Source organism: Mobula hypostoma, chromosome 5 (assembly GCF_963921235.1).
Source record: "Mobula hypostoma chromosome 5, sMobHyp1.1, whole genome shotgun sequence".
NCBI classification, from domain to species: domain Eukaryota; kingdom Metazoa; phylum Chordata; class Chondrichthyes; order Myliobatiformes; family Myliobatidae; genus Mobula; species Mobula hypostoma.
In genome coordinates this window covers 166,320,795-166,338,649 of record NC_086101.1, presented here as the reverse complement: position 1 = coordinate 166,338,649, position 17,855 = coordinate 166,320,795, and the positions used below count along the sequence as shown (strand labels likewise).

At 38.6% G+C, this 17,855-nt stretch overlaps 1 protein-coding gene across 1 annotated transcript in view; it reads left to right on the top strand.

The window, feature by feature from the left end:
• Positions 1 to 3,776: 3,776 nt before the first annotated feature.
• Positions 3,777 to 17,855, top strand: part of cdk7 (cyclin-dependent kinase 7) — a 31,271-nt gene continuing 17,192 nt past the window's right edge. Inside the window, exons 1-4 of the mRNA XM_063049339.1 lie at positions 3,777 to 3,901; positions 12,013 to 12,072; positions 13,917 to 13,950; positions 17,117 to 17,184. Coding sequence (XP_062905409.1) covers positions 3,836 to 3,901; positions 12,013 to 12,072; positions 13,917 to 13,950; positions 17,117 to 17,184 — 228 coding nt within the window. The 5' untranslated portion in view covers positions 3,777 to 3,835. The remainder of the gene's footprint in view (positions 3,902 to 12,012; positions 12,073 to 13,916; positions 13,951 to 17,116; positions 17,185 to 17,855) is intronic.

Genomic DNA, 17,855 nt, shown 5'->3' with positions numbered 1-17,855 from the left:
AAAACATAGAAATTTACAGCACATTCCAGGCACTTCAGCTCACAATGTTGTGCCAACCATGTAACCTACTCTAGAAACTGCTTAGAATTTCCCTAGCGCACAGCCCTCTATTTTTCTAAGCTCCACGTACCTATCTAAGAGGCTCTTAAAAGACCCTATTGTATCAGCTTCCACCACCGCCACTGGCAGCAATGCATTCCATGCATCCACCACTTTGTGTGAAAAACTTGCCCAACATCCCCTCGGTACCTATTTCCATTTCATTTTTAAAATCTTTTTATTGATACATAATCTTCTACAGCTTTGAAATGGTACAAGAGTTCAACAAATTGATATATATACAGTTAATAAAGCTGAAGAAAAAAACTTATCAAGAAAGAATAATATATGATCATGAAAAATACTTTTTATAAAGAAAAGAAGGAAAAAAGAGAACCCCAACTAACTAAAAGAAAAAAAAACCAGTAACTACAAGAGAAAGAAAAAGAAAAAAGAGGGAAAAAAACATTAGTAATCAACTCCTGGAGCAATACGCCTTACAATCATCTACATATATAAAGAAGAAAAATCATCAACCGCCAATTCACATTTATATAAAATAAGATTGGAAGGAAACCATATGAATTAATTCACATTAAATGATAATATTTGGCAAAAGAGCCCCACCTTCTCTCAAAATCGAATCAAGGATCGAAAGTTCTACTTCTAATTTTTTCCAAGCTAAGACATAACATTACTTGAGAAAACCATTGAATTAATGTAGGGACAGAGGTATCTTTCCATTTCAATAAAATAACCCTTCTTGCCAACAATGTGACAAATGCAATTACATGTTGGTCTGAAGATGAAATACTCTGAATATGATGGAGAACTATTCCAAATGACAGTCAATGTATTAGGTTGTAAATTAATTTTCAGAGCTTTAGAAATTGTAGAAAATAAAGATTTCCAAGAAGATTTTAATGAAGAACATGACCAGAACATATGTGATAAAGTGGCTACTTCAGTTTTACACCTATCACAATACTTATCTGTTAGGAAATATTTTGTATAGTCTCTCCTTTGTTAAATAATAACGGTAAACAATTTCAAATTGAATTAAACAGTGATTGGCACATATCAAAGAAGAATTGACCAAGAATTAGTAAGTATCATTTACAAAAATCTAAAAAAGATGGTGGACTTGCGCTACCTAATTTAAGATTGTATTATTGGGCTGTTGATATTTGACAAATATGTTTTTGGCTATATTGGCTTGATAAGAGCCAAAAACCAGCTTGGATTGATTTGGAATTAAAAGCTATCAAACAATTTCATCTAACCTCATTATTAGGAGCTTCATTACCTTTACAACTTGCTAAACTTCCTTAAACAGTCCTTACGGATTTGGTTTCAGTTTCGCAACTCTTTCAATTTTAAACAATTTAAATTGTCTAGCTCTTTATATGGAAATTTTCTATTTAAACCATTAATAACTGATGGAGAAATAATGGGGTCTGTTCTTTTGCAGATTTATTTTGTGGTGGTCAATTGATGACTTTTGAAGAGTTAATTAGCAAATATTCTCTCTCTCAGACACACTTCCTGCAATATTTTCAGGTTAGACATTTTTTACAAAAGTTTCCATATATGCAAGAATCTGATCTGTTGGATACTATTTTAAATATGAATCCTTTAGTGAGAGGTTCCATTGGTAGAATTTATAATTTATTTTTACCACAAAAAGATAACCTCTCACTAAAGAGTAAACAAGATAGGGAGAGAGAACTTAATATGACCTTTGTTAATGAAGACTGGTTGCGAGTTTTGAAAACTATGCCCCCATGTGTTAGCTACTTCAGCCCTGGGAAAAAAAGCCTCTGACTATCCACACAATCAATGCCCCTCATCATCTTATACACCTCTGTCAGCTCACCTCTCTTCCTCTGTCGCTCCAAGAAGAGAAGGCCAAGTACACTCAACCTATTCTCATAAGGTATGCCCTCCAATCCAGGCAACATCTTTGTAAATCGCTGCACTCTCTATAGTATCCATGTATATTCTGTCTTCAAATTGGACCTACCAAAATGAACCACTTCACAGTTATCTGGGTTGAAGTCTATATACCACTTCTCAGCCCAGTTCTGCATCCTATTGATGTCCCACTGTAACCTCTGACAACCCTCCAGACTATCCACAACACCCCTAACCTTTGTGTCAACAGCAAATTTACTAACCCATCCCTCCACTTCCTCATCCAGGTCGTTTATAAAAATCACAATGAAATGGGGTCCCAGAACAGATCCCTAAGAGACACCACTAGTCACTGAGCTCCATGCAGAATACAAACCATCTACAGCCACCCTTTGCCTTCTGGATCCACAAAGCATGGTCTCCTTGGATCCCATGTCTCCTTACTTTCTGAAGGAGCCTTGCATGGGGAAGCTTATCAAATGCCTTGCTGAAATCCATATACACTACATCCACTACTCTAACTTCATCAATGTGTTTTGTTACATCCTCAGATAATTCAATCAGGCTCCTAAGGCATGATCTGCCCTTGACAAAGCCATGCTGACTATCCCTAATCAGATTATGTCTCTCCAAATGCTCATTAATCCTGCCTGTCAGGATCTTCTCCAACAACTTGACCACCACTGAAGTCAGACTTACTGGTGTATAATTTCCTGGGTTATCTCCCTTTCTTGAACAAGGGAACACCATTTCCAACCCTCTAATCCTCCAGTACTTCTCCCATCCCTATTGATAATGCAAAGATTATTGCAAGAGGCTCAGCAAACTCCTCCCTCACTTCCCGCAGTAGCCTAGGGTATATCTCATCTGGTCCTGGTGACTTATCTAACTTAATACTTTTCAAAAGCTCCAGCATATCCTTTTTTTAAAGTCTAGATGCTCAAGCGTTTCAGTCCGCTGTAAGTCATCCCCACAATTGCCAAGTTCTTTTTCCCTGGTGAATACTGAACCAAGGTATTCATTAAGTACCTCTGCTACCTCCTCCGACTCCACGCACACGTTTCCACTATTGCATGTGATTGGTCCTATCCTCACACAGCTCATCCTCTTGCTCTTCACATTCTTGTAGAATGCCTTGGGGTTTTCCTTAATCTTGCTCACCACGACCTTCTCATGGCCCCTTCTGGTTCTCCTAATTCCATTCTTAAGCTCCTTCCTAGCAACCTTGTAATTTTCTAGAGCTCTAACAGTGCCTAGTTTCTTGAAACTTTCTTAAGCATTTCTTCTGAACTAGATTTTCTACATACTTTGTACACCATGGCTCTTTAACCCTACCATCCTTGCCCTGCCTCAATGGAACATACCTATGCAGAATGCCATGCAAATATTCCCTTTTGCTGTGCATTTCCCTGAGAACATCTGCTCCCAATTTATGCTCCCAAGTTCCTGCCTAATAGCATCATACCCCAATTAAATGTGCTTATGTATGGAATGATCTGTCTGGATGACAATTTCACTATCCCGCTATATGTGATAATAAACCAATTATCCAATTTGCTTAGTGTTCCATCACCAGCTTTGCTTGCTCGAACCTAGATTGTCATTGTGAAATCCGCAGTGCTTTCAGTTTTGACTATAACATCTTCAATGCACACAATGCCTCGAAGCTGAGAATTTCGGTCCACCTTTTAATGCACTGATGCACGGCACCCTGCAGTAGCGTTGCACGTTTCCAGCTCCTGGGGAGGATGTTGTGTTTAGTGGTTGATTTGGTTGCTAGGCAGCCGCGCTGACTTTCCGGCTTGGCTCTCTTCTCTCAGGGAAGTGACGAGGCCGTTGAGTCGGAAGTTGTGCTGTGCTGCAGCTGCCGTTTCGGGGCAGGATGGCGGTGGATGTTAAATCCCGGGCGAAGCGCTACGAGAAGCTCGATTTCCTGGGCGAGGGACAGGTGAGGCTCGTCCGCTGCTCCGACCTTATATGTAGTTCTGCATAGTCCTCAGCCCGACGTGTTTCAGTGATGGAGACCGTGCGCGATGTTAAACTGAGGCTTTACTCCTCAGAACATCATGGGTTTCATTCGTTTCTGCTTTAACAAATATCTGGCACCGATTCAATTACTGCATCGAGAAGTCTATGAAATAGTTGACGGGTATTTAACTTGGCAACAAAACTTTGCATTAAACATTCATTTCCCAATTGAAAATCACTGAGAATCATGCGTGCGAAAACAGACCCTTCGGCCCACCGTGTCGTTGCTGGCCGTCAGCTGTTTTATTATTCCATGCTCCAACAATCGGCCGGTAATCTCCTATGCCACAGCGTTCCAACTGAGTATTAAATTTTGTGAGAGTTTCTACCTCCACCACCACCATCCTCCCTGAAATCATGGCTGGCAGTCTGTTCCACGTTCCAAACACAATACGTGAAAAAAAATTCTTCTTCAACTTGCTTCTAACTTTCCCACTCCGTTACCTCGAACCTGTACAAACCTGAACGCAAGAAAATAGAAGTAGCAGTAGGCCACGTGCTTCTCAATCCTTTCGTACCATTCTAAATGATCATGGTTTTGATCTATGCTGGTCTCAGCTCTTCTTTTGTGTCAACACCTTGTATAACAATAACAAAACTTCCCTATTCTGAAGGGGACAAAAGATACTGGGATGTGGGGAAGCAATCTGATGGGGGAATAGTGAATAGAGCAGTGTCTGTGAGGGGAAAGGAATTGTCAATGATTTGGGCCAGAACCCTGCATCAAGACATGATTGACTCTATTTAGTTCCTCCAGCAGATTGTTGTTCAGAATAGAGGCCAAAATGCTGTTTCCTCCTTAACTACTTGCTGCACCTGATTGCTAACTTTTTCTGATTAAAGCACTAAAACACCAAATCCCTCTGAACTTTACTGAAGTACATGACCTCACCTTTTCCCACTTTAAACTCTATTTGCAAGGCTCTTCAATATAGAATATCTGTATTTTGTTGCAGTGTCCTCATCACAACATGCTGTTTCGGCTCTATCAGTGGGAAAGTTTTAAGTATTTACCCTGTCAATATCCCGCATATTTACGTATCCTTTATACAGGTTGCCCCCTCAGTTTTCTCCGCTCCAAGGAAAGCAGACCCAGCCTATCTAATTCAGATGAAGGGTCTTGACCTGCAGCATCAACTGACAGTTTCATTCTACAGTTGCTTCCTTCAGCAGTTAGTTTTCTGCTTGGGATTCCAACATCTGCAGTCTGTTGTGTCTCTGGCTGAAGTGCTCCTTCCAAGGCAACATCTTGGTGAATCTCTGCAGCCACTTTCTTACTGTTGTGTGGTGTTATATACTCTGTCTCTGGCCTAACTAATGATTTATATAGTTGTACCATAACTTAACGACTCTTACACACTGCATCTGGACTAATGAAGGCAAATGTCTTGCATCACACTCAAGATGCTGGAGGAACTCAGCAGTTTAGGCAGCATCTGTGGGGAGGAATAAGCAGTCGACGTTTCAGGCCGAGGCCCTTCATCAGGGCTGGGTTCATCATTTTATCTGTGCTGCCACCTGCTGGAATTCTTGTATGTGTGCATCGAGACCCCTCAGTTTCACGCTACATTCCAGGGCCTGTATTCTAACCGCATTGTTCCTCCCAAAAAGCATCACCTCAATTAGGATAAATTTTCATCTGCTGTTGCCCTGTCCACCATACAAACTCATCAATATCATTGTGCAGTTAGAGTATCCACTTCAGCAACATTGGTTTTCATTTCATCTGTTAGTTTACCAGCTATACTTCCTACCTTCATGTCCAGATTATTTATGTATACAACAACAGAGATTCCTGGGGTACACCAATAGGCAGAGGTTTCCAATTGCAAAAACAATCTTCCATCGGCCTTTGCTTCCTACTACCAAGCCATTTTTAAATCCAATTAGCTAAATTCTCCTGGACTCCTTGGGCTGTTACCCATGAGGAACCTTGTCAGACCACATCAACTGCATCATCCTCGCTGAGCTAATTCTTTAAAAGGTAAGGCTAGTTAGTTAGGAGGATCTTTACTTAGCAAGGCTACACTGACCATCTATTACAATTCCTGCCCCTCAGGAGTTTTATTCCCCCCAATAAAGTCCCTATCATTAGTGTGAGACTCACTACTGTAATTACCTGGCCTTTTTCCAAGGTGCCTCCTTAAATAAAGATACTACATTTCATTTGTCACCTGTAGCCAGAGAAGATTTGAACATTTCTGTCAGAATTACAGCAACACCAATGTCCTCCATTACTTCCTTTAGTGCCTGTGGACTTTTTGAAGGTTTGATAAAACTTTCAGCTAACCCATTCATTGCTGGGTGGTGAGGAGCTGACTTCAAATGTCTGATGCGATTTTTCTTCATGAACAGTCAGAATTCTTCTGATGTGTATTGTGCTTCGTTGTCACTCACAATTTGCCATTTCTGGTGAAGATAGTCCTCAGAGCGGAGACAGTCTTTGCTGAGGTGGTTGACTTCATTGGTATAACCTCACGCCACTTTGAATGAGCATCCATTTCCTCTATATGTGCTAAACATACATTAATGCAATTTAAAGTAGTGCATAGAGCCCATATGTCGAAAGATAAAATCCCTGTTATTATTAAACCCTATTTGTGGCAGATGTCACTCTGAGGTGGCTTCTTTAACTCATATGTTTTGATCCTGTCCTATTTTGGAAAAATATTGGAAAGATATTTTTGATATTATCTCAACAGTTCTATGTTTTGACTTACTACCCCATCCTATTACGGCAATTTTTGGATTGCCAATGCTAGAACATAGATTTTTGTCTTCTCCAGCCTGTCGGATGATTGCATTTGTTACTTTAATGGCTAGAAGATCTATTTTATTGAACTGGAAGGAGACCAATCCTCCTACTACATTCCAGTGGTTTTCCCAAACTATGTTATGTTTAAATTTAGAAAAAATTAGAAGTGATACTTTTGATCCTTCGGTTAAATTTGAAGAAACCTGGAAATCATTTATTCAACATTTTCATATGATGTAATTTGACCTTTCCGAATCCTTCTTATTAACTTAAAATATATGAATAGAGGAGTGGAGTTGACGACATTACTGAACATGTTCGATTTAAGATATTGGTCTAGCCTTGTTTTGTTCCGTTTGCTTTTTTGGGTTTAGTATTTAGTTCTTTTTTTTTCCTTTTTTTGGGGGTTTTTCTTTTTATTTCTTTTTTTCTTTATGATTAATTACATCATGAGTTTGGAAGTCTATTATACCTGTGTTATCTGAAATCTTTTCTGTATATGTTTATTAACTATAAGATTATTCCAATCTCTTTGTATCAACATTGTTATTTTGTTTATAATTTTAGAAAAATTAATAAAAAGATTTAAAAAGAAGAAAGAGCATCCACAGCAATCAGAAACATGGAGTCCATGAATGGCCCAGCAAAGTCAATATGTACCCTTTGCCATGGTGAAGACAGCCACTCCCATGGGTGTAACGGTGCCTGTGGGGGTGCATTTTCAACATTTTAGCATCCGGAAGAGCTTTTGGCCAAGTCTTCGATCTGTTTATCTGTTCCCTTCTCAAACACCTTATGATTAGCATTATGCAGCTGTGACAGCCTCTGGTTAGTGCTACCATTTAGGAAGCTTTGATTGAGTGCAAGTCTAGCTGGATTTTTCTCAACCATTCACATCTGAAAAGTGCTAGCCCTCCACTTACCAAAACTTAAAGCTCTAACTGTTGTGTTTGGCTTTCATACATCACATTTACTTTGTTTGCCTTTGGGAAACACTTTTTCGCCTGTGTAAGTCTTTAGCATCATATCTTGTGGTCAGCCTCTGGAATTATGGAGAAAGCTGACCCTGTCTGTATCCAGCTCCATTTTCAGTTTTACACCAGACATATCTATTGTGATCTAGATGATTTTGTGATCTGCTTCAGTTATACTATGCAGTTCTAGGCGTGACAGTTCACCTTTGTCAGACTCTATGTTGTCTAATTCTGGTTTGCATTCAATAACTTTATGCATTTGCTTAGTTTTGTGTTTGAGACTTTTACTTTGGTTGTGCTTTTTGTCTTCCTTGCACGCTCTCTCTGTGTGACCTTGTCTGTGACACTTTTTACGGACTTTTTCTTGAACCGACAGTCATTTGCATCATGGGAGGATTTGCCACCTGAATAACATTTTTGGCTTTTTGCATCATTCAGGGACATTTTGTGCATTTCACATTCTAACCTCCTTTTCTGTAGTTCTGCTGTATCCTTTGCTGCAGTCTTTAATGATATTGCAATGGTTGATGCCTGTTCTAAGGCTAGGTCTCTTTCAGATGGTAGCCTCTTTTGAGTGCTTTGACTATGCATGCCACATGCAAGCCTGTCCCTTAAATCATCAGGAAGTCCATCTGTAAAGTTACAGTACTGGGAAAGTTTGTGCAATTCTGCAATGTATTCAGAAATGCCTTTCATCGTTTGACTGGTTCCTTTTGTAAAACCTAAATCTCTTAGCTATTACCAGTGGTTTAGAGCTCAAGAGATTTTGTAAAATTGTAACGATTTCGTTGAGCGTCTTGCTTGCTGGCTTTTCATGGGTTACTAGGTTGCATAAAAGACTGTGTGTTCTTGGGCCCATTTAGGTAAGAAGTGTAGGGGCTTTCTTTTGCTCCTCCACATTGTTCATGTTACAACTCCCAGGCTTCATTAGCGCTATCAAATTCGTCAACTTTCCCGACTGAAGCCATTGCCACGTTATTTTCACTTTAAATTCAGCACATCTTTTGACTGTGTACTACGTACTGTACTAATGTCTTTGTTAGCATCTGTGATGGCCTTCTTTGTGCTGTTTAACTCTCACTGTTGCATCCCGTAATCGTGCCATAACTGTCAGTACAGTTTGTGATATTTTCTGACATTCAGGTTTGTCCTTGTCGCCAATTTGTTGTGACTGTGCACAACTACATATCAATTAAATAGAAGCATGTACGCAGGAAATGGCTTTAACTGGTCTATTCACATTGCAGAGAGAGAGAGAATGATGCATATACATAAACAACAGTGCATAGGTTGGCAACAGATCAATACGTAGTGCTGGTGGGGGGGGGGGGCGGTCATTGCTCTAAAAGAAGTAGATCCGTACATTACAAAGCCCACTAAGACAGCTAATACCTTTTTGAAGGCAGTTCATTTTAGATTTTCCCTGCTCCCTTCCCTGAGTTATCAGGCTACAACATGTTTCTCCAGAGTGAATACAAATGAGAAACATTTATTCACTACCTTTGGCCTTTTCTAATTTCAGTTCTCCAACCCTGCATTTAAGTACCTTAGTTTTTCATCCAGCTGTAAATGTGCCTGCACTTCAGAATCTTTATACTTGTTGTCCATAACAGGAACCCATTGGTCTTGAGCTTTTACTACTTCATTTTTGAATGCCTTCTACTGGTCACATGTAGATTTACCTGCAAGTGGATGCTCCCGGTTTCCTTTTCCCGGCTGTGTCTCATCAAAATGAAATGGGTTTTGTCCCAACTCAGACCTTGAGTCTGATCTATTCTTCTACTGCTCTGTAACAATCTTAAACTTACAGGCATCTGTTAGTCTCGTGAGACCATGGAATTGCGCCTTGGAAAGTTTCCAGGGTGCAGGCCTGGGCAAGGTTGTATGGAAGACCGGCAGTTGCCCATGCTGCAAGTCTTCTCCTCTCCACGCTACTGATGTTGTCCAAGGGAAGGGCATTGGGGCCAGTACAGCTTGGCACTGGTGTCGTCACAGAGCAATGTGTGGTTAAGTGCCTTGCTCAAGGACACAACACGCTGCCTCAGCTGAGGCTCGAACTAGCGACCTTCAGATCACTAGACTGACACCTTAACCACTTGGCCATGTGCCAACACAATTTTAAACTTAAAGCATTATAATCACTGTTTCTAAAACATTTTCCGACTTCCACTGCTTGACTCTATGTTTGGAAAGATTAGATCCAGTATAGTTCTTGTAAAAGGATTTACATATTGGTTCAAAAAGCTTTTGTGAGTGCACTGTAATTCAACTCCTTCTAATCCTTTGGCAATTCCAGTTAACATGGGAGAAGTTGAAGTCCCCTACTACTGTTATCCTATCATTTTTATACTTCTCCTCATTTTATTCCCTTGCCTTCCAGCAATTGTTTGCAAGCCTGTAATATGTCCTGGCTAAGTAATCTTCCTGTTTTGGTTTCAGAGCTCCACCACATGGTCTCATAAAATAAGAAAAACTGCAGATGCTGAAAATATGAAATAAAAACAAAATGTTGGAAATGTTCAGCAGGTTAGGTAGCATTTGTGAGAAAATGAATCTTCATCAGCATGGGGAAAAACTAGTTAGAAGTTTGGTAGTTTGGTGGAGGGATTGATAGGGAATAGTTCTGACAGCGTGGGTAGAAGCAATACATTATGGAGTCATCTAGTTAGTGAGTTTATATTGGCAGGTAGGGAGAAAACAAACAAAAGTTATGAAATATGGGGCAGCTAGAGTGAAGGAGTATAGTGCAAAGTGCAGAGCTGTAGTATAGCCAGCATGTCTCATATAATAAAAGATCCCAATTTCATCATCAGGTCAGTTAGCTTTTGTAAATTACCTCTTAATCTAAGTAAGTGCCATAGTATCAAGTGGGGGGAGATGGGTATTTGAGAGACAGCAAGTTGTTTAACTACAGGGAAATGGGGTTGATGCAACTGGGAATGGGCCAAACGACAGCCCTCTGTGTTGTAATGTGAGTAGTATTTTAACCAGCGTGTGCATAGAGAGAAATAAGAGTTAATGATATTGATGAAAGGTTTTTTTTAGCTGAAATCACTGGAATTCAGAAGAATGAGGGGTGATCTAATTGAAACCTATTGAATGGTGAAAGGCCTTGATAGAGTGGATTTGGAGAGGATGTTTCCAATGGTGGGGAAGTCTAAGACCAGAGAACACAACCTCAGAATAGAGGGGTGTCCTTTTAGAATGGAGATGAGGAGGAATTTCTTTGGCCAGGGAGTGGTGAATCTGTGGAATTCATTGCCACAGGCAGCTTTGAAGGCCAAGTCTTTAAGTATATTGAAGGCAGAGGTTGATAGATTCTTGATTGGTCGGGGCATGTAGGGATACTGGGGGAAGGCAGGAGTTTGGGGCTGAGAGGGAAATGGATCAGTCATGATGAACTGGCAGAGCAGACTAATTCTGCTCCTATATCTGATGTTCTTATGGAAATCCTGCTTCTTTATTCACAGGTAATGTATGATGAGAGATTTTTAAAAAAATTTGTAACTCCTGTAACTTTTGTGTAATTGCAATCCAGCAAGTAGTCGATACATTTTGAAGCATTTTGAGAATGAGAGAAATATATCATCCATATTTATGTTAAAACATAGTTCGCGCAAAGCAGTAAATGCACATCGTATCTAAAGGAAATAATTGAATGTAGTGCAGTGCATTATGGTCATTTTAAATTTTGTGCGATAATATTCTCCATTTTGCAAGGTGAGTAAGTTACCCTATAAATTGGATCGCCACAATTCAAAAAAATAGCAAATCTTCTCTATTCTCTTCATTGTTTTACCTAATGAACACTACTCCATTGCTTTTGGTGTCTAACATGTTAATTAAACAAATCTGGATTACTGTGGATTTAAAACAATACAGTATTTGCACTTTGGTTGAGATCTCATTACTGTGTGACTCATTTTCATGTATTTCTGGCAGGGAATACTGATGGGCTTGCTTCCATATTGTTTCCAACCCATCTTAGTTTACTTCATGTCTATTAATAATTTCATTTCTGCAATACGGTCCGTGTGAGGTTGTAAAGCTGTAAATCATCTTGTTTTCAGCATATAAGATGCTATGTTTTAAGATCCTTTGATATGAAATGAACAATTTACAAAGTTTTTGTCATGAAAATCTCTAAGAGACAGAACACTGATTTTATTGAGATAAACAGATGCAAGATTGTAGATATTAAATCCACAATTCTCAGTTCAGACATTTTAAATTATAGTTTGGTTTTAGAAAAATCTGACCTCTCCTCTGCCTAATGCTACAATATGTGTTTCTTTTTTATAGTTTGCCACTGTATATAAGGCAAAAGACAAGAACACTGACAACATTGTTGCAATTAAGAAGGTAAGCATGGCTATCATCAGATTATCTGGTAATGTAAGTGGAATTTGTAATTTCAGTCGAGAGTTGCAAGTGGGCAAAAAGATTGCCAAGATTACAAATGACCTGATTTGTAGAAATCCAACTTTATTGTAGTTCTCTTACTATGTTAAAGCTTTATTGCAAGCTAGTAATACTAATAAAACGTTCCATGTATTCATTAATGACTGTACACAGTTTAATTGTGGGTAGTGTTAGAGTTATTTTTCAATAAAATTAAAGTATAATACAACTGTATCTAAAACTGTACAGTATGGGTATCTTTAGAAAACCGACATTTCTGACTTAAGAGAAGTTGGCTTCTGACATTTCTCGGGAACAGAATAGTTACATAACCCAGAGACAGCCTGTATTTGAATTTATTTGCTACTGCTAGTTTCATGACTTTGTACTTAACTGCCAGATACTGCCTGCCTTTCCTCCTATTCTGTTGTCTTTCAGGCTGCTGTGATTTCGACATAGTGCATTGGTTATGGTTGCTGTGCACAGTTTTCTGTTGTCTCCAAATACAGTATCCAAAGGCATTATTCTGACCTCTTGATCACCTTTAGTTAAAATAAGGAACAGCAATACAACCTGATAACTTACCCAGTTGTTGCTGTACATCTCCGGTCATTATCAAACTGGCTTAATATATTGCTTCTCTCCCACATTATATACGATTGAGCCTGTCCTGAATGTCAGTGTAGAATGCCTTACTGAAATCCAGGTAGATTGTATTCACTGCTATATTTATTTAACATCTTGGTAACTTTCTCCAGGTAGGCTACAACAACCATTTTGAACCCAAGTTCATTCTCAGTATTCAGACCCTATCTTCAAAACGATTCCTTATCCTATACCACATTAACAAATTATCCAAAATTTACAAAAAGGCTTATAACTTGACTTTTTTTGCTTGGATCTTGCAGCTTTTTATTATGATCATTAAGAAAAACAAGCAACATTTTTCAAAATCTGAACTGAATTCTAGATACAGAAACAAAGTTGTGCATATTTTTTAGTTGCAATATTTAGTGGGAGCATATTTGACCTATTCTGACCTAGACTTAAATGATACAGTGTGTTTTTAAACATGAGATTGAACTTAGTCTGATATTAAAGCAGGGTCAAGTTCCAGACATTGTTAAATTTATCTTCTACATTGAGAAGGGATTAGGGTTCCAAAGTTTTAAAAAATATATATATTTATATGACCCCAAGAATTCCCAAAGAATTTTGTTGCCAAAACAATGTTTTTGAAGTCTGACAATTGTAATATATTAGTAAACTTTATCTAGATTTATTTTTTTAAATATTATGTAGCATGAATCTTATTTTTAAAGCTAAAAATTTTAGGAGGTTTGCTAGTTAGACACCCCTTGTTCTTGATACCTACATGTTTTGTTGATGTAATTTGAGGAACTCAGAATAAGACTCCCAGACTCCATCTAGCATCACACTTTCATTGTAGTAAAAATGGAGACAGAGCAGAACCAAATCCAGTGATTTCTTGATGTGTCAAATAGAAAAATATTCTGAAAAGAAAATTCCTCCACCCTCACATGAAATTTTACAGACATTCTCTTCGCTAATCATTGGCAGTACATCTATCTCATGAGGGATTTCCATGCCTTCCATCTTGAAGATAGGTTTGTCTTTGATTGCTGTCTGGTGTCCATCTTAGAATTAATGTAACTAACAGTTTTGAAAACAAGTTAAACAGTTTACCGCAGTAAACTTGGAAAAACCAGAAATGCAGACAACACATGTATAGCAAGCTACATAAATACACTCCATTTAAATACAATCTTGTATTTACTTTTCAGATTAAGGTTGGTCACAGATCAGAAGCTAAAGACGGTGAGTAGTGCATTAGGAGTTGAGGCTTGGGGAAAAATCAACTGTGACTTTATTAGATGGCAGGTCAGGCTTGAGGGATTGGGTAGTCTAATCCTATTTTCATGTGTTCTTGTATCCTAATTGATTCAGATTTCAAGTTCAAGTTTATAGTCATTCAACTGTGCACATGTATACAGCTAAATGAAACACTTTTCTTCAGGGACCAAGGGTACATACTGTATATCATGTACAGCGCATAATCCAAATAGCTATATTTGATATTAGAAAGAATACAATAGTTTTGTGTTAAAATTAAACAGTTGCAGTTGCTGGACATCTAAATAAAAACAAAATGCTGAAGTACTCAACTGGTCATACAACATGTTTTAAAAAAAACGGAAGACCCTCTGTCAGAACCCTTCATTTTAATTTCAATAAATGTTGTTGATTTCTGTGATACTTTTGTGAGCAGCATAAATGTGCAGTGCCAGTAGTTTTTCCACTTACCCCTGCACCAGAACCTATGCTGAGCAGTGATCCACTGCTGTACAACACCTTCACATGATTTGATTGCTGTGTTCCTTTAACCAAACTGCATGAAAAATTTGAAATTGATCCTCTGAACTAGCAAGTGTTGATTAATAATTAATTTAACTACAAAATTATATAGAGAAGCCCAAAAAAGGGGGAAAAGATAGAATTTTTAAAATCACTATCATTTATTAAATCCTCAAGGATATTTTTCTGTTCGGTATAAATTAAGATTGCTATTTATAAATTACTTGTCCTTCAGTGGGAAAACGTAACTTTTTTCTGCAAATTGAATTGATTATCTGCTGGGTAAGTGTAGCAGTTCATTCTGTTCCACAGACACAAAAGGTACTGCAGATGCTGGAAATCTAGAGCAATACACACAATGTGCTGGAGGAGCTCAGCAGGTCAGGCAGCATCTATAGATGGGAATACACAGTCGACATTTCAGACTGAGGCCTTTCATCAGGACATGCCAATCCATGTGATTCATTACCAAATCTCTCAGCAAATAAGTATAACCTCTGGAGGAGCAGGGAAATTTTGGCAGTAGTTTCCCAATTTCGTATTTAATGATGTACATATGATCACAGAAGTTGTTGTCTGGATCATGCAGTTTCCACAGTGGGCACTGATTGCCTTTCTATATATATCCAACCCCCTTCCAGCCAACAAATGAAATGTCTCAAACCAAAAGCAAGGATGTGATGCTGAGGCTGTATAAGGCACTGGGGAGGCCTGACCTTGAGTATTGTGTACAGTTTTGGGCCCCTCATCTTAGAAGAGATGTGCTGGCATTGGAGAAGGTCCAGAGGAGGTTCACAAGGATGATTCCAGGAATGAAAGGGTTATCATACGAGGAACATTTGATAGCTCTGGGTCTGTACTTGCTGGAATTCAGAAGGATGAAGGGGGATCACATTGAAACCTTTCAAACGTTGAAAGATCGAGACAGAGTAGATGTTGAAAGGATGTTTCCCATGATGGGAGAGTCTAGGACAAGAGGGCACATCCTCAGGTTAGAGGGGCGCCCTTTCAAAATCGAGATGTGAAGAAATTTCTTCAGCCAAAGGGTGGTGAATTTGTGGAATTTGTTGCCACATGCAGCTGTGGAGGCCAGGTCATTGGGTGTGTTTAAGGCAGAGATTAATAGGTTCTTGATTGGACATGGCATCAAAGGTTACAGGGAGAAGGCCGGGAACTGGGGTTGAGGAGGAGGAAAAAATGGATCAGCCATGATTGAATGGCGGAGCAGACTTGATGGGCCAGCTGGCCTAATTCTACTCCTATGTTTTACGGTCTAAAACATGGATTATCTATTCTGTCCACGATGCTGCCTGACTTTCTTAATTCCTCCAGTATTGTGTATTTTGCTCCTTATTCCAGCATCTGGAGTCTTGTGTCCCAGATAATCTCTCCAAACTTTGCTGTCACAGTTCAAGACCTGTGAACTGGTTGTAACCTTCTCAGTAATTATTTTAAAACTATGATAATTTCAGGTGTAATTTTAGAAGGAATTAATTAAATAAGGGTGGAGTTTTCACATGAAGCTTTTTTTTTCATTTTAATGTTCAGTTTCAATTTTTAAAAAAGGGTCCATGCAAAAGAACTGCATTGATAGGTTACCTGTTTAATACTGTCACAAACTGATCGTCTAGAATAATTCCAACAAGTTATTTATTTTATTTTTGTTAGCTTCTAGGGAATTATCTGTTTTGCTGTTTAATTTGATGTGACTAATGTTAATCATCATCTTGAATAATTTAGATTCAGGTCCTTTAATATTAGAGAAGGTATACAGTATACAACCTGAAATTCATACTTTTCACAGGCATCCAGGAAACGAGACCCAATAGAATGAATGATAGAACATCGAAGCCCCAAAACCGCCCCCCCACACTCCTCAGCCTTCGCAGAAGTAGCAGCAAATACATCGATTCCCCACCCACCATGCAAGCAACAGCAGAAGCCCGAAAGGGAATTTGATCCAGAGTCCATCAAAACTACAATCCAAAACCCAGCACTTTGGTATCCCCCTCTCCCCCTCCCATAAATATAATCAGTAAAGCCAGCATGTCATTTTACAATCATCGGTATGTTTGTTTACTACTCAAAAACAGAGTGCAAAATGATTACTTTATCTCAGCAGGCTAGTATAGGACACAACTGTAATATGGATTGAGAATTTAACTCTTTGCCCACATCCCTTTTAAAATGCTGAAGAACAATATTATACCAAGGTAGTTATCAGTAGCGAGTTATAAAATTCTATTTTATTGTTCAAGTTTATTGAACTAGCAACAGATAATATCTTATATAAATGAGGTAATGGTATTATATTGGTGGTGTTTTATAGATCAGGTATAGAATGGACTGATTTATTAATATGGTTTTTTAAAAATATGATTAGGAAATTGCAGAAATTGATCTAGGAACACCTAATCATTGTCATAACCCAAAAGTCAGATTCACCTTTGATTTTAATAGTTCTGAAGTCTCCTGCACCCTGTCCACAGAACGGAAAGTTGTCTGTAATAGTTAAAGAGAACAAATGACAAACGCTTGAAGAGATTTCGAGCTGGTTAAATCATTTTAATTATCATTGTATGCTGTCTCATCACATCCATTTTTCATTAACAAATACTGTTTCTTTTAGGAATTAATAGAACAGCCTTGAGAGAAATCAAACTATTACAGGAACTCAGTCATCCAAATATTATAGGAGTAAGTATGCACAAAATTTCAAAATCATTTTATATATATAATGTGACTGACAAATAAATACTTTGTTCCGCAAGTCTGCTTTAGCTACATTCTGATGGTTGAACCTGTCAGGCTTGTGGAATCGTAAGTTTTTTTAAAATCAAAGGCCAGCTTTTGCCTTACTAGTTTAGTTCCTAGTGAACTTAAACTGCATTATACCGAAATATTATCTAGAACTTATGAAGGATGCTCATAATTGTTGGTTCTTTCAGTCTATCTGCATTGTGATCAATTTGTCAAAGGAAAATCACTTCACATTTTTCCATATTACACACCTTCTTGGAAATGGGGTGTAATGAGTAAAAAGGAACAACAGCGCATCTTTCACCTCAGACAGTTGAAGAAGTTTGGTATGGGCCCCCATATCCTACAAACCTTCTACAGGGGTACAGTTAAGAGCATCCTGACCGGTTGCAACACTAGCTGGTATGGGAACTGTACTTCCCTCAATCACAGGTCTCTGCAGAGAGTGGTGCAGACAGCCTAGCGAATCTGTAGACATGAACTTCCCACTATTCAGACACTTACAAAGACAGGTGTGTAAAAAGGGCCTGAAGGATCATTGGGGACCCGAGTCACCCCAACCACAAACTGTTCCAGCTGCTACCATCCGGAAAACAGTACTGCAGCAT